At 43.6% G+C, this 18,128-nt stretch overlaps 1 protein-coding gene across 2 annotated transcripts in view; it reads left to right on the top strand.

Moving 5' to 3' along the window:
• The first annotated feature begins 1,349 nt into the window (after nt 1-1,349).
• The window catches only part of ABHD5 (abhydrolase domain containing 5, lysophosphatidic acid acyltransferase), a 63,280-nt gene continuing 46,501 nt past the window's right edge, over nt 1,350-18,128 (top strand). Inside the window, exon 1 of one of the 2 annotated variants that reach the window (XM_089690686.1) lies at nt 1,350-1,586. In XM_089690686.1, coding sequence (XP_089546812.1) covers nt 1,501-1,586 — 86 coding nt within the window. In that variant the 5' untranslated portion in view covers nt 1,350-1,500. Of the gene's footprint in view, nt 1,617-18,128 lie in introns of both variants that reach the window. The other variant, XM_089690680.1, reaches the window with a different exon arrangement.

Consider the following 18,128-nt stretch of genomic DNA (forward strand, 5'->3'; position numbering starts at 1 on the left):
TTCTCTCCTCACGAGCTGTCACGATGACAGCTCGAGAGGAGAGCAGAGCCAGTAATCGGCATTACTCAGAGGGGACATGTACGCTGATCATCAGGGCACTGATGATCAGTGTAGCCCCAGCAGTGCCACCTGTCAGTGTCCATCAATGCCAGCTGTCAGTGCTCATCCATGCCACCTGCCAGTGCCACATCAATGTCACATATCAGTGCCCATCTGAGCTGCCTTTCAGTGTCACCCATCAGTGCCACCTATCATTGCTAGTCAGTGCCATATATGAGTGCTGCCTTTCAGTGCCCATCAGTGATGCCTGTTAATGCCCATTAGTGCCTCCTCATCAGTGCTGCCTATCAGTGCCCATCAATGCAGCCTCATTAGCGCACATCAGTGAAGGAGAAAAATAATTTACAAAATTTTATAACAAAAACTAAGAAAAAACATTTTTTTTCAAAATTTTCTGTGGTTTTTAGTTTGTTTAAGAAAAAATAAAAAACCCAGAGGTGATTAAATACCACCAAAATAAATCTCTATTTGTCACCAAAAATATAAAAATGTCATATGGGTACAGTGTTGCATGACCGCGCAATTGTCATTCAAAGTGTGATAGCGCTGAAAGCTGGAAATTGGCCTGGGCAGGAAGGGGGTATAAGTGCCCTGCAGGCAAGTGGTTAATACTAATGGTGGTGATCAGCAACTTATAATGGAACTATGACAGTGTGGCAGCAATCTGACCCTGGGGCCTGGCCCCCCAGTCTGCTGGAACTGACATCACCACTGATACTATACACTATCATTATACTAATGACTCTGGCTGGGAAGGGGTTAACATCTAGGGCGATCGATCAAGAGGTTAAATGTGTGCCTTACTAGAAGTAATATGTGTAGAGTGTGCTGTCTTTTACTAGCAGATCTCTTAGTTTCTCATCCCTGCAGAGAGATGGTTACCTCTGCACACAGCCCTAGGCTGTGATTGCACACAGCAGATCCCAGCCAAGAATCACTGTGGACAGGCATCAGCATGCCCCACACCTGGAAACAGGTAGCAAGGTAAGCTGTAGGACAGGTAGGGCGATCAGGCGGTCCACAAGTGGGTATAGATGGTGCACAGCAACACTTCTCTTATTCCCTATGGATGGACTCAGCCCAAAAAACGTCTGTTGTTCTCTATGGACTGGACACAGCACAGCTCTTCTCAGTCTCAATAATCATGCTTCACACACTGCGCTGGTGGAATTTCTATGGCATCCAGGAAGTAGTTCTAGAATCACTGAGTAGTGAACGGCCCATAACCAATATGGCGGCCGCTGTCCACCCATGCTGGGTCACATGACTGGCAGAGCCCTCCCCGTTTCGTATGACTGAGCCGTGACGCAGGGAGGGGGTGATTCCTTCGTTCTCACAACAAACCTCAGATGAGAGAGAACAGTGGGGAGTATTGAGACGATTGTGGTGTGCGGGGAAGGACAGACAGCGGTGTGAACAGACGAAGCCTGGCGGAAGAGGATGGCGGATGGGCAGCTGGCGATACCTTCCTCGGACAAAGGACTAGGACTGATCGGCAGCCTGAGAGCGGTCGCCTGGTCTCTTGTGTACGTACCAGCGAGGCAGCTAGAAAGAGAGTGAGTGCGCGCCTTGTCTCAGGGGTTCCCAATGGAAGGAATGCTAAGGGTCCGCCGGCCAACTCCTGACCTCTCCATATAGAGTCAGGCCGGACACTGAGAGGAGGCGGGGTTACCCTACACCGGGAACGTCCTGTACATAGGTGGACACAAGGACGGGGTGGGGCTAACCCTACACCAGGCGTGGCCTGTACATAGCTGACCACAGGGAGGGGGCGGAGCTGACCCTTCACCTGCAATGTCCTTAAATAGGTCAATGAGGGAAGGAAGTGGAGTTAACCCCACACCGGCAATGTGCTGTACATAGATGAGGCGGGGCTGACCTCACGTTTGGAATGTCCTGTCCATAGGTGGACACGGAATGGGCGGAGCAAGCCTCACACCAGTACATAGTAAGACATGGGGGTAGGGTGGCTGACCTCCAACTAGGAGAGTCCTGTCCATAGGTGGGCACTGGGAATGGGCGGAGCTATCCTCACACCAGTACATAGCAAGACATGGGGGTAGGGTGGCTGACCTCCAACTAGGAGAGTCCTGTCCATAGGTGGGCACTGGGAATGGGCGGAGCTATCCTCACACCAGTACATAGCAAGACATGGGGGTAGGATGGCTGACCTCCAACTAGGAGAGTCCTGTCCATGGGTGGACACGGGGAATGGGCGGAGCTATCCTCACACCAGTACATAGCAAGACATGGGGGTAGGGTGGCTGACCTCCAACTAGGAGAGTCCTGTCCATAGGTGGGCACTGGGAATGGGCGGAGCTAGCCTCACACCAGTACATAGATATGGGGGTAGGGTGGCTGACCTCCAGCTAGGAGAGTCCTGTCCATAGGTGGGCACTGGGAATGAGCGGGGATAACCCCACATCCGGAATGTCCACTGGAAGTAAACCAATTTCTTTTAAAGTGGAACTTTAGTCAGAAAATACATTTCTGGTAAATGACTTCAGGCTGGCCCCTTTTGCAGGTACAGCTAAATAAAACATTAAGAATAAGTGCCTATACTGTTTAAAATCCAGTAATACACTGTCTCACCCTGCTCTGCACATGCTCAGTTGCTTCCTATTTTTAGGCACTGTTCTGATCTGCTGACAGCCTACAGATTTACTGCTGCTCAGGGGCTCTGGGCTTCAGCAAAATTGCAGCCTCCAGCAAGAAGAAACAATGCTGGAGGCAATTTACAGCACACACTTGTTTTGGTAGTATAATCATTAATGTGGAATGTCTGTTCCTAACTAAAGAATACGATTTTTTTTATCAGGTCTTTATGGGTAAAGAGCCCCAGTCCTCACAACTTCCCCAGAAGTAAAGTGGGCAATTTTCTGACTTGTTTGACAGTGATGATAATGTTTATGATGGTCTGTTGTAGTTGATGTCCCTATGCACGCTCCATGTCACTAGATTCACTTGTGGTATGCCAGTTCTTGACTATTTTATGTGATGATGAGTACTGTACAGCCAGGCAAGCCTTTTCTTGGGATCCCAAGTAGCTTGTTTTGACATTGTTCTAGGGCAGAGGGTGATGGTCAGCATTACATGTTCCCCAGAGGGTTACATCTGATGGTCAGATGGTCAGCGTTACATGTTCACCAGAGGGTTACATCTGATGGTCAGATGGTCAGCGTTACATGTTCCCCAGAGGGTTACATCTGATGGTCAGATGTTCAGCGTTACATGTTCACCAGAGGGTTACATCTGATGGTCAGCGTTACATGTTCCCCAGAGGGTTACATCTGATGGTCAGATGGTCAGCGTTACATGTTCCCCAGAGGGTTACATCTGATGGTCAGATGGTCAGCGTTACATGTTCCCCAGAGGGTTACATCAGATGGTCAGCGTTACATGTTCCCCAGAGGGTTACATCTGATGGTCAGCGTTACATGTTCCCCAGAGGGTTACATCTGATGGTCAGCGTTACATGTTCCCCAGAGGGTTACATCTGATGGTCAGCGTTACATGTTCCCCAGAGGGTTACATCTGATGGTCAGATGGTCAGCGTTACATGTTCACCAGAGGGTTACATCTGATGGTCAGATGGTCAGCGTTACATGTTCCCCAGAGGGTTACATCTGATGGTCAGATGTTCAGCGTTACATGTTCACCAGAGGGTTACATCTGATGGTCAGCGTTACATGTTCCCCAGAGGGTTACATCTGATGGTCAGATGGTCAGCGTTACATGTTCCCCAGAGGGTTACATCTGATGGTCAGATGGTCAGCGTTACATGTTCCCCAGAGGGTTACATCTGATGGTCAGATGGTCAGCGTTACATGTTCCCCAGAGGGTTACATCAGATGGTCAGCGTTACATGTTCCCCAGAGGGTTACATCTGATGGTCAGCGTTACATGTTCCCCAGAGGGTTACATCTGATGGTCAGTGTTACATGTTCCCCAGAGGGTTACATCTGATGGTCAGCGTTACATGTTCCCCAGAGGGTTACATCTGATGGTCAGCGTTACATGTTCCCCAGAGGGTTACATCTGATGGTCAGCGTTACATGTTCCCCAGAGGGTTACATCTGACAGGTCCAAGCGGTAAAGTAGATTAATAACAATTTAAACTGATTGCAAAAGGCACTAATAAAGATATTTTATTTATTTATTTTAGTTTTTTAGCAAGAGGCTCCTCTTTTCAAAACTATGAGGAACTTTGGTAATATGAATAGTTACCAATCAGATCCGGTTAAAAGTGTTTGGGAATAGCACAAAGGGGATATATTGCTGTATCAACTGTTACACAAAGATATATATATATATATATGTGTTTATTTTGAGGGGCTATGTTGCATTTTTAATTTTTATTAAACCGTTCCCGCTGGCAGTACACATATATGCGGCCTCTCGGCAGGTGGGCTTTAACGCCAAGTGACTGCATATATGCGTCATGATGTGCACAGTCACCGGCGGGTACCAGAATGCTCCTGATGCATACTTGCGGTTGGGAGCTTTCCAGTCATGTGATGGATGTGATTGGCAGACACGGTGGTGCCCACCCACCTCCACCTCTCAGCATTTAGAACCTCTTAAAGGTCCAGGAGGCAATGGCAGGAAGGGGTTAAAGTCCAGGTATAGATTGTATTGCATAGTTACATTGGTTCAGCTCTGACCAATGTAATATACATATGTCATACCTGTGGGACCGCTTTGGAAGTGGAGAATCACTGTAGCGGTCACGGCTGCTAAAGTGATCACCACTGTCCTTTGCTGGCAGCTCCCAGAGCAGATTTACTTAAATTAGAGAGTGCACAATTTGGTGCAGCTCTGCATGCAAACCCATCAGCTTCCTTTTTTTTTTTTTTGTCAAAGCTTAATTGAACAAGCTGAAGTTAGAAGCTGATTGGCTACCATGCACAGCTGTGCCAGATTTTGCATTCTCAAGTTTTAGTAAGGCTAGGCTCACACCTATGAGGTTTGCGTTTGGTCCATTTCTGCAGTGCGTTTTTTGTTTTTGCATATGTATTTTTGATGCGTTTTTTTTGACCAACTTGTTGCTGGGCAGATTAAAAACGCTTCAAACACACATCAAAAACACACTACATGCATTTCTTCAGCGTCTCCTTTGAAGTCTTTTGAACCAAAATGCATCAAACACGCATCAAAAACACACTACATGCATTTCATCAGCATCTCCATTGAAGTCTTTTGAACCAAAACGTGTCAAATATGCATCAAAAACACACTACATGCATTTCTACAGTATCTCTATTGAAGTCTTTTGAACCAAAACGCGCCAAACATGCATCAAAAACACACTACATGCATTTCTGCGGCATCTCCTTTGAAGTCTTTTGAAGCAAAACACGTCAACTACACATCAAAAACACACTACATGCATTTCATCAGCAACTCTATTGAAGTCTTTTGAACCAAAGCGCGTCAAGAACTCATCAAAAACACACTACATGCATTTCTGCAGCGACTCTATTGAAGTCTTTTGAACCAAAACGCGTCAACCACGCATCAAAAACACACTACATGCATTTCTGCAGCAACTCTATTGAAGTCTTTTGAACCAAAACACGTCAAGCATGCATCAAAAACATACTACATGCATTTCTGCAGCGACTCTATTGAAGTCTTTTGAACCAAAACGCGTCAACCACGCATTAAAAACACACTACATGCATTTCTGCAGTGACTCTATTGAAGTCTTTTGAACCAAAACGTGTCAAGCACGCATCAAAAGCACACTACATGCATTTCATCAGCATCTCTATTGAAGTCTTTTGAACCAAAACATGCCAAACATACTACATGCATTTGTGCAGCTTCTCCTTTGAAGTCTTTTAAACCAAAATGCAACATTTTGCATTTAAAAACATCCCTGACCCTCTCCAAAAATCGTACCGGGTGAAAACGTGAAATGTGAATGTGTCCCATAGGAAATCATGTTAAATGGACTGTAGTGCATTTCTGCAAAATGTTTAGGTGTGAACCTAGCCTAAATCAACCCCAATAGCAACCAAAGGAGGTCGGCACAGGCACCATTCACAGAATACCTTGCATATTTCAGCATATTCTCTGATTGGATGAGGTAGCGGTGCCATAATTGGTATACAACTTAAACTACTTTTGAATGGGTTTCCTTAACATTGAACAAGGTGCTTACGTATGTTATACAAGTTTGGCATGATGTGTCTAGCTGTCAAATAATTAAGGCCTTTCTTACTGTTTGGACTGTTACATGTGTGATGCTTGTTTATTAACAAAACAATCATGGATTGTTCTAAATAATAGGCTCTTGCATATAGTAATGATGGCATACTGTATGACTACAATGTGAATGTGACTTGTGTTCACATGACGTATGTTGGCAGGTAGTCTCTTAGATTGTAAGCTCCCAGGATCAGGCCCTCCTATCTCTCCTGTATTGAATTGTATTGTTACTGTATTGTCTCCCGTTATATTGTAAAACGCTGAGCAAACTGTTGGCGCTATATAAATCCTGTATAATAATAATAATAGTCAGTGATCAAGACTTACTTATCCTAGAGGCAGAAATTGCTCATTGCCTGCAGAACCCTGGTTAGGAGATGAATACTCTTTTGTATGAATTTCTTGAGGATGTATGCATGATCCAGTAGTGGCTGATCTTTGTAGTTTTATTGTGGTGACTACAACGGAACTTACTACTGCACTGTACATTGGGAAGGCTGTTTGTAGTTGTACTCAAAAATGCTCAGAAAAGAGTGACACCATTGCAGCTAAATCTTCGAATAGATTGTAGGAGTGGTAAAACCTTTGTTCGTTTTTTATAGCTGTCTGTGTTGCCATCATTTTCTGACCCAGAGACACAACAGGAAGTCAGAGAAAATTTCCACAGCCCTCCCCTTAATTTTTGACCTTGTGAAAATGGTCAAGGGGAGTTCTTTGTAATGAGATCAGGAGCTGCAATAAAAATCTGACACAGGATTATTATATATATATATATATATATATATATATATATATATGTGTGTGTGTGTGTGTTTGTATATGAGTGTGTGTATATGTGTATATATAATTTGATTTTTGTGAACCACCCTTAAAATATGTCAGGCACTAGGCTAACCTCAAGGGTTAGCCTCCTTGTCTTTGTAAAGACTGCTAACCTCCTGAAGCCACCATGACTTGCCCTGAACATGCTAATGCCCTGAACTTGAAAATGCTAATTCCCTGGTGCCACTGACCTAGAAAGAACAAGGAAAAGTCATATGTCCTTATATGAATACTTGTCCTAGGTCAGCACACAATGTACAACACATAGGTCATCACCAGAACCCTCTAAATTTCTGTCCAGACACTATTAATGTTGAAATCTATCAGTGACTAAAAATAAATCAGGCATTTTTTAGCCAGAATTACAATTCTAAACAGAAACTAATTTGACAGGAATGAATGAAAATGTTCACCCCTAAGTAAATCATCTAAACAAATACTGCGGTGTAACTCCAACATCCTCCGCATGTATGCATCACTGAAAATGACATAAAGTGACTGTACACAAAAGGTGCTTTGTTGGAGCATGCTGACATTCCACCAATTCATTCAGTCACAAAACCAAGCTGAGATGTGCGTTTAAATGGCAATGTCAGCATTCAGCAGATGAGGCATGATGAAAGGACAACAAATAAGCACATGGTGTTCATCTGCACTACAATCCCGCTTTAGGAAGACCATGTCATATGAAGAGCTAAAAGAAACAATCACATTATCCTGGACTACCGCAATGGAGTTCTACACCGCTAGTATATTTAAAGCTGACTGTTCATCCCATGTGAAAAGTGTTGCTTCTTCATGGAAAGCGAACTAACCAGTGGTGTCATTTCCTATCCTGCAACCTTTTCATGCTCATCTAGAACGCTTTATTCTGTGTTCTTCTAGCACTTTTTTTTTTTTTTTTGCCAGGACAGACCAAGCGTTGGACGCACGACCCAAGAAATGTAGAATCAAGCACTCTGCTTCATTACCTACTCTTATAGGCCCCATCCACACCTGAGCATTTTGTAGCTTGGAGCTCCAAAACGCTCAGGGGGAAAAAAAAATCAATGTTACTCTGTGGTAAGATGAGTTCACATCTCCTCTCCAAGTTGCCTGAAGCAAGAACATCTGAAGCTCAAAAAAGTTTTGGAGCTACTTTTGTAGCTCAAATTGGGTAGATTTGCATGTTTTTGGTGAGTTTTTTTCCCATAGAAAATAATAGAAATGTGCGATTGGCACGTGTTTGCACGCTTTAGCGCATTTAACAAGCGTTTTGCGTGAATTTCTGCTCAAATGAAAAATATAAAAACAAAAAATTGTCATGCATGAATAAATAAATGTAAAATAAATACATATATAAATAAATCATGATAAATGATTGACCCCTAACCTTAAAACAAATTAAATGTAGTAGTATTATTATTATTAACACCGGTAATAATAAAACACCCGAACAAAAAATAATAAATTATTGGTATTATTATTTTATTACTTTTTTAGGTATTAGGTGGTATAGCGGAGTTTCAGCTGAAAAAAAAATAAATTAAAGTCAGCAACTACAAAAACTGTAGCTGCTGACTTTTAAAATATAGGTAATTATCTGTCCCTTGGTCCAGTGGTGTCCTAACCACGGCTGGTTTCACCGGCTGTCTTTTCTCCCTGGCGCTGGCATCTTTACTGTGGGCACCTGGGGTGAGCTCAACTTCCGCTTCCGATCGCCTTAGGCAATCGCAGCGGAAGTGGGAGCGAGTACCTGTCGTGTGTGTGTGTGTGTAATTTTTTTTTTTTTTTTAAGACCCACATACTATTTTAACAATCTAATATAGAAATTGCACATTTAGGGTTCGATCACATTAGCCCTTACACTACAACGCAATGTTCTGGTAAGCAGGCTGGTGTTCAGTGTGTAGCATTATTGCAAAGCAATATTTGCTTTTTTCTTTTTTTTTCTTTTAGAGAAAAAAAATTACATTTAATTTTTTTTCAATGCACCGTAGCTGAACTTCTGTGTGGTGAGATGTGCTGACATGAGTTGAGGTGTGATGCTTCCAAAAGCAACCTGTTCAGGTGAATAGGGTTTTTCAGGGTTAAAACAGTAGGTGAGGAAGTGATATGTTGCCTCCCAGCCACCTGTCAACCTTGGTAGATTGCTTTTCAGAGAGGTGAAAAGGGCAGCTGCAAGTGTGAGCGAACAGGTTTGCTTTTAAGACCCAGGTCGCACTATGTGTGACTTGGCATGCAATTTGCGTGCCATACGACTTGCAAATCTCGTGCCATGCAACTTGCAAGCCGCACCCTATTGTCCACAATTACAGCGGTCATATCAGTGCGGTTCCAACTTGGTCGGAGCCGCTCGATTTCTAAAGTAGTACATGCACTACTTTTGGTGCGATTTGCATAGACATCTGTGTCAGATGTCTTGCAAATCTCACTTGAAATCAGCATGTCCCCCGACTTTGAAATCATGCAACTTCACTGTAGGTCGTACAATTTCAAATTTGGGCTTGATGTGACCGGGGTGTTATACCAGCTTTCACAGCTGTCCATATTTGCTTTCACTTCTTTCCTCCTTGTTCACTAACCAAGTTCTAGCAGAGGCATGAAGGGGATTGAGTTGCATGCTCTCTAGTGGTGCACTGAGGCTCAATTCACACTTATGCGACTTCGCATGCGACTCTGCGGTCCAAAGTCACATGACAAGTAAGCTCCCTATGTTTCCCAATGGGTAGCATTCATATCTGTGTGACTTCAAGGTAGTTCCTGCACTACTTTGGTCTGACTTTCATGCGACTTGAGGGCCATAGCCTTCATGTAAACCCTCCATATTCGCATGAAAGTCACACCTGAATGTTGTACGTGCAACTTTGTACAGCAGAAAAAATTATCCTTGGTCAAAGCCAAAGTTGCACTCATCCAAAGTCGTGCCAAAGTCGAATCAAGTCACACTGTAATGTCGCAATGAAAATCGCATGATTTTGAGGTCGCACGTGTGTGAATGGAGCCTGAAATGAAAATTCCGGGGCTGAAACCAAAAATTAAGATGCACTTGGCCGAAAACCGAAATGGACAGTTTTTTAAAAAAACAATTTAAATTTAATTTAAGTGGCTGGTGTTTTTTGCACTGAGGTCATTAGGGGGGCGTTTTTGCACTGAAGTCACTTGGGGGGGGGGGGGCGTTTTTGCACTGAGGTCACTAGGGGGCAGTTTTGCACTGAGGTCACTGGGGGGGTGCATTTTTGCACTGAGGTCACTAAGGGAGGGGTGTCTTTGCACTGAAGTCACGGGGGGGGGGATGTTTGTGCACTGAAGTCACTGTGGGGGGAGGGGTGCATTTTGGCATTGAAGTCCTTGGGGGGGGGCATTTTTTGCATTTCAATGGGGTGGCGGTGTTTTTGCACTTAAGTCACTGGGGGGGGGGGCATTTTTGCACTGAAGTCAATGGGGGGGGGGGGGCCTTTTGCATTGAAGTCAAAGGGAGGGCGATATTGCATTGAAGTCTAAGGGATGCGATTTTGCATTGAAGTCTATGGGGCGCGGATTTGCAAGTTAATGGAACACCACATGCCACTATCGGCACCTTTTTTGTCTATCGGCAAAATACTGATAACCTAGTATGAGCATCTGCACAAGTTGACATTAAAGTGAACATGTTGCTTTGCTGTACATAATAGCACAGATTTACCTTTCGGCTGCTGTAGTGATTTTATATCACCAAAGAATACAGCCATATACTATAAGGATTCACCTTCCTTTGGTCATCACAACTGCATGCAAATCCGATCTCAACTTCTATCACTTTAGGTCACGGTATCCGCAAGGGGGTGATATTGTGACCTAAAGTGACAGTAGTTGAAATCTGGTTTACATGCAGTCATGATGACCAACGAAAAATGAATCCTTGTAGTATATGGCTTATCGTTAGAAATACCTATGACCTAAACACATGTATTTGTACGTTCTAGCCTTGAAATTTCATAGTTAGTGCTAAATACTGAAGAGGAAAAGTTGAGTAATCACAGGAACATAAGATACAGTTTGTTATTTTCGTAGTTGGCCAGTTTTCATGCCTGTGTTGCACGTACTCAAGCAATGATTATAGAAGAAACCTTTAAAAGGAAGCCAACTTGGTTTTAGGTTTGATTTTTAACCTCCTTTTTTTTTTCTTTTTTTACAGTTGCAAGTTTTTTGCCCTTTTTGTTTTTTATTTTTTTATTTTCTTTTTTAACACAAATATGTATTTGAGTGTCAGAGTTTTCAGAGCACTGTGGGCTAGCCAAAAAGATCACAGCAGATGCTGCCTGCTTGGAGGCTCCTTTTGTCTGATTGAATATCAGAACTTTTGATCTGAGCTCCGTAGTAAGCAATAAGGTATTGCAATAAGTCACTTGTTTGTATAAACTGGTGCTTGAGACATTGACAGCCAACATGGTTTTTACAGTAGTTTGCAAATGAAAGCAAGTAAAAAGGATCCTCGGGCTTAAAGTGGTTTTTAATCCTACAGACTCTTTTTTACCTTCAGCCATTTTATGCATGAAGGTAAACCTTTAGTATGCCGCTTCCCATGCAGCCCCCCCCCCCAATACGTATCTGTGTACGGGAACGACTGCTGTCCCAGCTCTCTGCCTCCTCATTGGCTCAGAGACAGCAGCACAAGTCACTGGCTCACGCTGCTGTCAATCACAGTCAGTGAGGAGAGGGCAGAGTCGAGCCCAGTTGTGTGTGTTTAATGGATATCTTGAGTGGGGCTTGGGAGTGAGCACGTACAAGTGCCCCCATAGCAAGCGGCTTGCTATAGGGTCACTCGGCAGGGGGGAGGAGTGCCAGCGGGGAACCTGAGAAGAGGAGGATCGGGCCTGCTATGTGCAAAACCCTTTCACACAGCAGGTAAGTATAACATGTTATTAAAAAAAATAAAAATAGTAATAAGCCTTTAGTATCACTTTAACCTGCTGGCTTGACTGGAGAATACAGCAGTTGACATCATCTTAGTTCTCCAAAGTACAGTGGCAAACAAATTGAAGACTGTGACCACTTGGAGCTGTGATTTAGGCAATAGAGTTAAGGTGGCCATACATGGATCGAAATTAGGCTGGTTCAGTAGGGACCGGACGAAATCTAATCCATGTGTGGCACTGCAGTTGAACAGAAGTCAATCTGACGATTGACTCCTGTTCAACCGTTCTGTTGGATAAAAGCCATTCGATAGGTGGCTGCAGACTGACCTGTGTATTCTGAAAGCAAGGGTGCCCCCCACTGTCAGAATTCAATAGCGCAGTGGGGAGGACCTCAAATTTGTGGGTGGGGGAATCCGTTCCATTTTTTTGTTTTTCTTCAGCTTGCGGAGTAAATGAAAGAAACTAAAACATGTAGGGTCAGCTTTAGTATTCCAGCTAGGTGACCAACATTTTTTGAAGGAAAGGTCAGCAATGGAAGCTTTCATGTTTTATCTAATTACAGATTTTTTTTAAAGGGTAAGAAACTGGAACTTCCTACACATTAGTTGTCTGTCTGTTTTATATAGCACACTAAGCTACACTTTTCTCATCTGAAAATTTTAAAATGTCTATTCGAATGGAAACATATTATTTTCAAAAGATTTTGGATAGGAAGTAGATCGTGAGGGTAGTTTGGATAGTGATGAAGGGTTAGTGAGATCGTTGGCTTTTATTGCTGTCTTTGGCCCTGCTGGGGAGGTTCTTGCTTACCATTGCCACTGAAACAGAAACAATAGGAAATAGCACATTTTACAGTTGTCGGTGAAACAACCAGGAGCATTTTCAAATAGGGGCGTCTTTTGTGGTGAGGACTAGTGGTGCATCAAAATGAAAATTCTGGTGCCGAAACTGAAAATTCAAAGTGCACTTGGCCGAATACCGAAACCGAATTGCGCAGTTTTTAAAAATTAATATATATTTTATTAAAAAAAACAAACAATATACCCCAGTTTTTTTTTTTAAATATTAAAGGGTGTGTTACGGTGAGTAAATAGATACCCAACATGTCACGCTTTAAAATTGTACTCGTGGAATGGTGTGAAACTGCGGTACTTAAAAATCTCCATGGGTTATGCTTTAAAGATTTCTACAGGCTAGCTGTGAGGGACCGCCGAGCGGCACCACTAGCACTCCACTGGTCAGGCGTGCCCAGAGCGCGGAGTCTAAGCCCCAGGGTACTTGTTCACCAGGGCCCCTGATGGTGGGGATGGACTTGTAGTACCCCGAGACCAGGTCGCCACTACTGAGCACACCTGTCAGTGGTAGGGGTGTTTGCCAGGGGCTCCAACCAGGGAGAGCCAGATGTGAGGAGGTCGGGTGACCCCGATGGGATGGATGGCTGAGCAAGTGCGAAGTCAGACAGGCCGAGTTGGTAACGTAGAGGACGGTAAGGTACAAGGGAGCAGGCAGAGAATCGTCGGGTCACACGCCAGGTCGGCAACAGGAGGTCAGATCTAATGAGGGGCATCCAGGGAGAGAGGTCAGGCAAAGCAAGGGTCTGGGCAGGAGAAATCAGCAGGTCAAGAACAATCCGGGTCAATAAACTTACAAGGCACAGGTACAGAATCACAGGAAGCAGGTAAGACCAGAAGGCAACGAAATGACAGCTCACAGACATTTAAATATCCCGCCCTGCGCTGCCATTGGTGCCCAGCGGGCGGCCGCGGCTTCTACTGCGCATGCGCAAACTCGAACGCCGCGGCTGGCCCGGACCTAGTGCCCGTGTACAGGGCGGAGCAGTGCGCCTGCGCCGGGACCATCGCGGCAGGGATCGAGGGGATCCCTGACACTAGCAGTGTAAAGTTACAGAGGAGGTCTAATGCGAGAATTATTGCTCTGATGTTTGCGGCGATACCTCACGTGTGTGGCTTGAACACCATTTACATATGTGGGTATGGCCTACTTATGCGTTCACCACTACGTGTGTGCACGGGGGCACTTTAAACTTTAAAAAAAATGTATTTAAATTTATTTATTTATTTTTTGCACTGTCCCTTTTAAAAAAATGTTCAATCACTTTTATTCTTATCACAAGAAATGCATGCATCCCTTGTGATAGAAGTAATTAGTAACAGGTCCTCTTATGGAGAGATATGGGGTCAATAAGACCCCACATCTCTCCTCTGCAATATAAAGCATTGGATCAAAAAAAAGCATTGATCTAGTGCTTTAAAAACAAAAAAAAATGGCCGGAACCGGAAGTGACATCACTCCGGTCCTCCAAGGGCATATAGATGAGTGGAGGCCATCTTTCCTTCACGCATCTCTATGCCCAGGGCCGGGATCGTTCGATGGTTTCTCAGGTAAGGCTGAGAACTACCAAGTAGTGGTGTGCGGTGAGGTTTTTTCAGCACCTGTATCGGTGCTTTTTTTTTTTTTATTTCGGCCAAAACGTTTCCTCCACCGAAATTTCGGTGCATCCCTACTGAGGACCATCCTAGGGGGAATTTACCCTCATTTTGGAGGGATTTGATCTTGCTTCCTGTTGCATCTCTCAGACAGAAAGCAAATGTAATTCTCCCCAATGTGACACAGAGATCAAAAAAAACTAACTGTTCCCTAATCTATTCAAAACTTAAAAAAACAGAGGCTTTGGCTATAGATACATTTTCAATCCATTTTTACGAATATTTTGGTGTTATCTGGAGAACTTGTCAAGATCAGCCTTTCATGATTTTGCTATAAATGGGCTGAGATCGCCAATAGGGGATTATATTTGGTTCCATTCCTATAAATAATGGAGAAATGTTGTGGTTGGAGTTGCAATTTCATGCCATGCTTGGATATAAAATATGTTGTAGTTCTTTTTGCTCACAATCCTAATGTAACCTCAAAGTTAGATAAGAAAAATTGGCATAGTTTAGATCCAGGCATATATAGAATTCCTGGAAATGTTCTGCTGCCAAAAGTTCTTCGAAAGCCTCTCTGGGAATTTAACCTTGCACAAACTGTCCTTGTCCCTAGTCATGTTTTCTATGTTGAAACCTACTGAACTTGCCAGTACTGTGTAGGCTCCTAAACAAATTCTGAATAGAGCAGTGCAATGTGCTGTGTTTGTGTTTTTAAGCTCCGTCCTAATGACAATGTTTTTATAGTATAATGGGCAGAACACAGTTATTTCCTATGGTGCCTGTTTCTTTGTTGTGTTGCATTCAAATAATTTGGACTGCCTGTGTTTTCCTTTGATTGTCCGCCCCATTCAGGTCATTGGATGCATAAAAAAAGACTGACAGAGGTCCAACACATTCTGACAGATGATATGAAGTGTTTTGTTTGTTTAGCCAGTGCTGCAGAAAAAAAAAATACAAAAAAAGCTTGTGGCAACCAAACAGTTGTAACTTCGAAGGGAGATGTCAGCAATGACAGCTTCCTTATCTCAACACAGGGGGTTTTGAATTGCACAAATGCAAAACCTCGAACCAATCTATCATATAACTACATATAATATTATTATTTTTATTATACAGGATTTATATAGCGCCAACAGTTTGCTCAGCGCTTTTCAATATAAAGGGAGACTATACAGCAACATCACCGTTCAATACAAGAGGGTGAGGAGGGTCCTGCTCCTTGGAGCTTACAATCTAAGAGGGAGGAGCTAGTACTACAAAAGGTAATAACTGTGGGGGATGGACTGGTAGGAGGAATAGAAGATTCCATTATTAGCTGAGGGCAGGATAGGCTTCCCTGAAGAGATAGGTTTTCAGAGATCACCTAAAAGTGAGCAGAGTAGGCGATAGTCTGATAAATTGGGGTAGAGCGTTCCAGAGGATGGGGAAAGCTCTGGGGAAGTCCTGGAGACAAGGGAGCTAGAGAGCAGGAGGTCGTGCGAGGAGCGAAGAGTATGGTTTGGGCGATATTTGGAGACAAGATTGGTGATGTAATTTGGGGCAGAGTTATAATATGATATGTAGTTATTCTTAAAGTGGTTATAAACCTCAGACATGAAATATGAACAAAGCGTTTCCCTCTAATAGTGTGTACTTGTCTCCGTCAAGAGCACCAAGCGTCATTTCTGTTTGCTGGTTTATTCCTCTGCTATCAGCATGAATCACTTCTGACATGTTTTCCTGACACCATGACACAAAAAATAGTGACAGAGGAGGGCACAACTTATGATTGACAGCCTCAGCTTGGCTCCTGTGTGAAGGGGGTTGTCCCTTTCCTCCAATCAGCTTTCAGAGCTCTCCTCACTGAGTGTAACTTCAGCTCTCCGCCCCCTGCTTTTCAGAGCTGAGAAATCCTGTGTAAATTCTGCCATTCGAATGGATGTACAGGACAGACGGCTATAGATAAACAAGTACAACTTATGTAAGAGGATTTATTTAAACTCTGTGTATCACCTGAGGTCAGTCACTCCACTGGTTATATGTAAAGGTTTACAACCACTTTAATTCACTTTTATTTTTCCAGTACAGCTTCTCAATGTCCCAATAAAGTATCAATGTACCTCTTTGGCAGGAAGGTTAAAGGAATTCATATGCACTGTACCATGCCCAGTGTAGTCACCAGTCCCCATGTACGCTAAAACTTCTCCCAATCATCTAGTCAAGTGTTCTATGTTAAAGCCAGGATGACCCGATCGTTCAGCCAGAAGATCTGCCTTCTGTTGCCACTGGGAATACTGTCGTCATTGTCCACTCACTACTCTCATACTGCTCGTTGACACCACTCCCGTCCACTTTTCTCTGGTCCGCTGCTCTCTTTCCCGCCTCACTGCATAATACTACAGGAAGGGAACATCTTGAATTTCTGAACAGGGAGAGTGCAGTACAAGGTGACCATGGAGTGGGAGATAATTAGAGATGGTTTGGCTCTAAAGACCAATAAGAAAGGCTTCCATTCATTATAAAATATAGAGTACCCACACGTTAAATGGGAAAAATAAATAGGAAAGAAAAAAATGTTGGACATTGAAAATCATAATGTTGCCAGATTGGAGATAAAAATGTTTGCAACTTAATAATTTTTTATCTCTGCCTGCCTTAAAGCACAGTTCCACCCAAAAGGGGAAGTTCCTCTTTAATGCTTTGTCCCTGCTCCCCATTAAGGATTAGCACCTTTGGGGAGCGGGTACCCAAATTTTACAGATACCTGCTCCCATTTCCACTGCAATCGCCTAGGCGATTGGATGCGGAAGTTGTCCTCCCTCCCTGTAGTCTTCTGGGACACATCACAGGTCCCAGAAGACTACGGGGCCATTCACAAAGCGCAGCACTTCTTCCGCATGTGCAATGGGCACCCAGCTGTGAAGCTGCAAGCTGTCACAGCTGGGTGCCCACATTAAAGATGCCAGCGCCAGGGAGAGAAGATGGCCGGTGAAACCAGCGGTGGTGAGGACACCGCTGGACCGAGGGACAGGTAAGTGTCTGTATTTTAAAAGTCAGCAGCCACAGGTTTTGTAGCTGCTGACTTTTTTTTTTTTTTTTCAGCTGGAACCTTACTTTAAGCTGGCCATGTCAAATTGAAGATCAGCTGTTTCCTGCTGAATCAGCTCTTCCAGCACTACCTGGCTCAACAAATTTCAGTCTGAAGATTGAGCTGGGTGGAAAATTATTGGCCGGACAGCGACTACAGCCAATCAGCTGTAATCACTGTTTAACCACTTCAAGTCCTGACACTTTTACCCCCTTACTGTCCAGGCCAATTTTCAGCTGTCAGCTCTATCACACATTGAATGACAATTGCGCGGTCATGCAACACTGTACCCATATTCATTTTTTTAGCATTTTTTGGAGACAGATAAAACTTTAATTTGGTGGTATTTATTCACCACTAATTTTAGGTCTGTTTAAATGATTTAAAACAAACAAACAAACTCTCAGCTGCAATCTGTATCTGTACATTGGTGTTCTGCTTTGTTCACACCGTGACCATAAATGAGCACATAATCAGCAGAGGCAAATGCTAGGGTAAATAGAATAGAATAGTTGTTTGAACATCACCGCTCAGTGGAGAGGAGAGAAGCAGAGCAGTGCGCAAAAAATCAGCATGACTTATTTTCCATAATGCATCAGAGTTTACTTGGAATTTCCATTGGTCAAAGCATGGTAACTT

Source organism: Staurois parvus, unplaced genomic scaffold, assembly GCF_062004578.1.
Source record: "Staurois parvus isolate SC_StPar_1 unplaced genomic scaffold, SC_StPar_1.0 ptg000021l, whole genome shotgun sequence".
NCBI lineage: Eukaryota > Metazoa > Chordata > Amphibia > Anura > Ranidae > Staurois > Staurois parvus.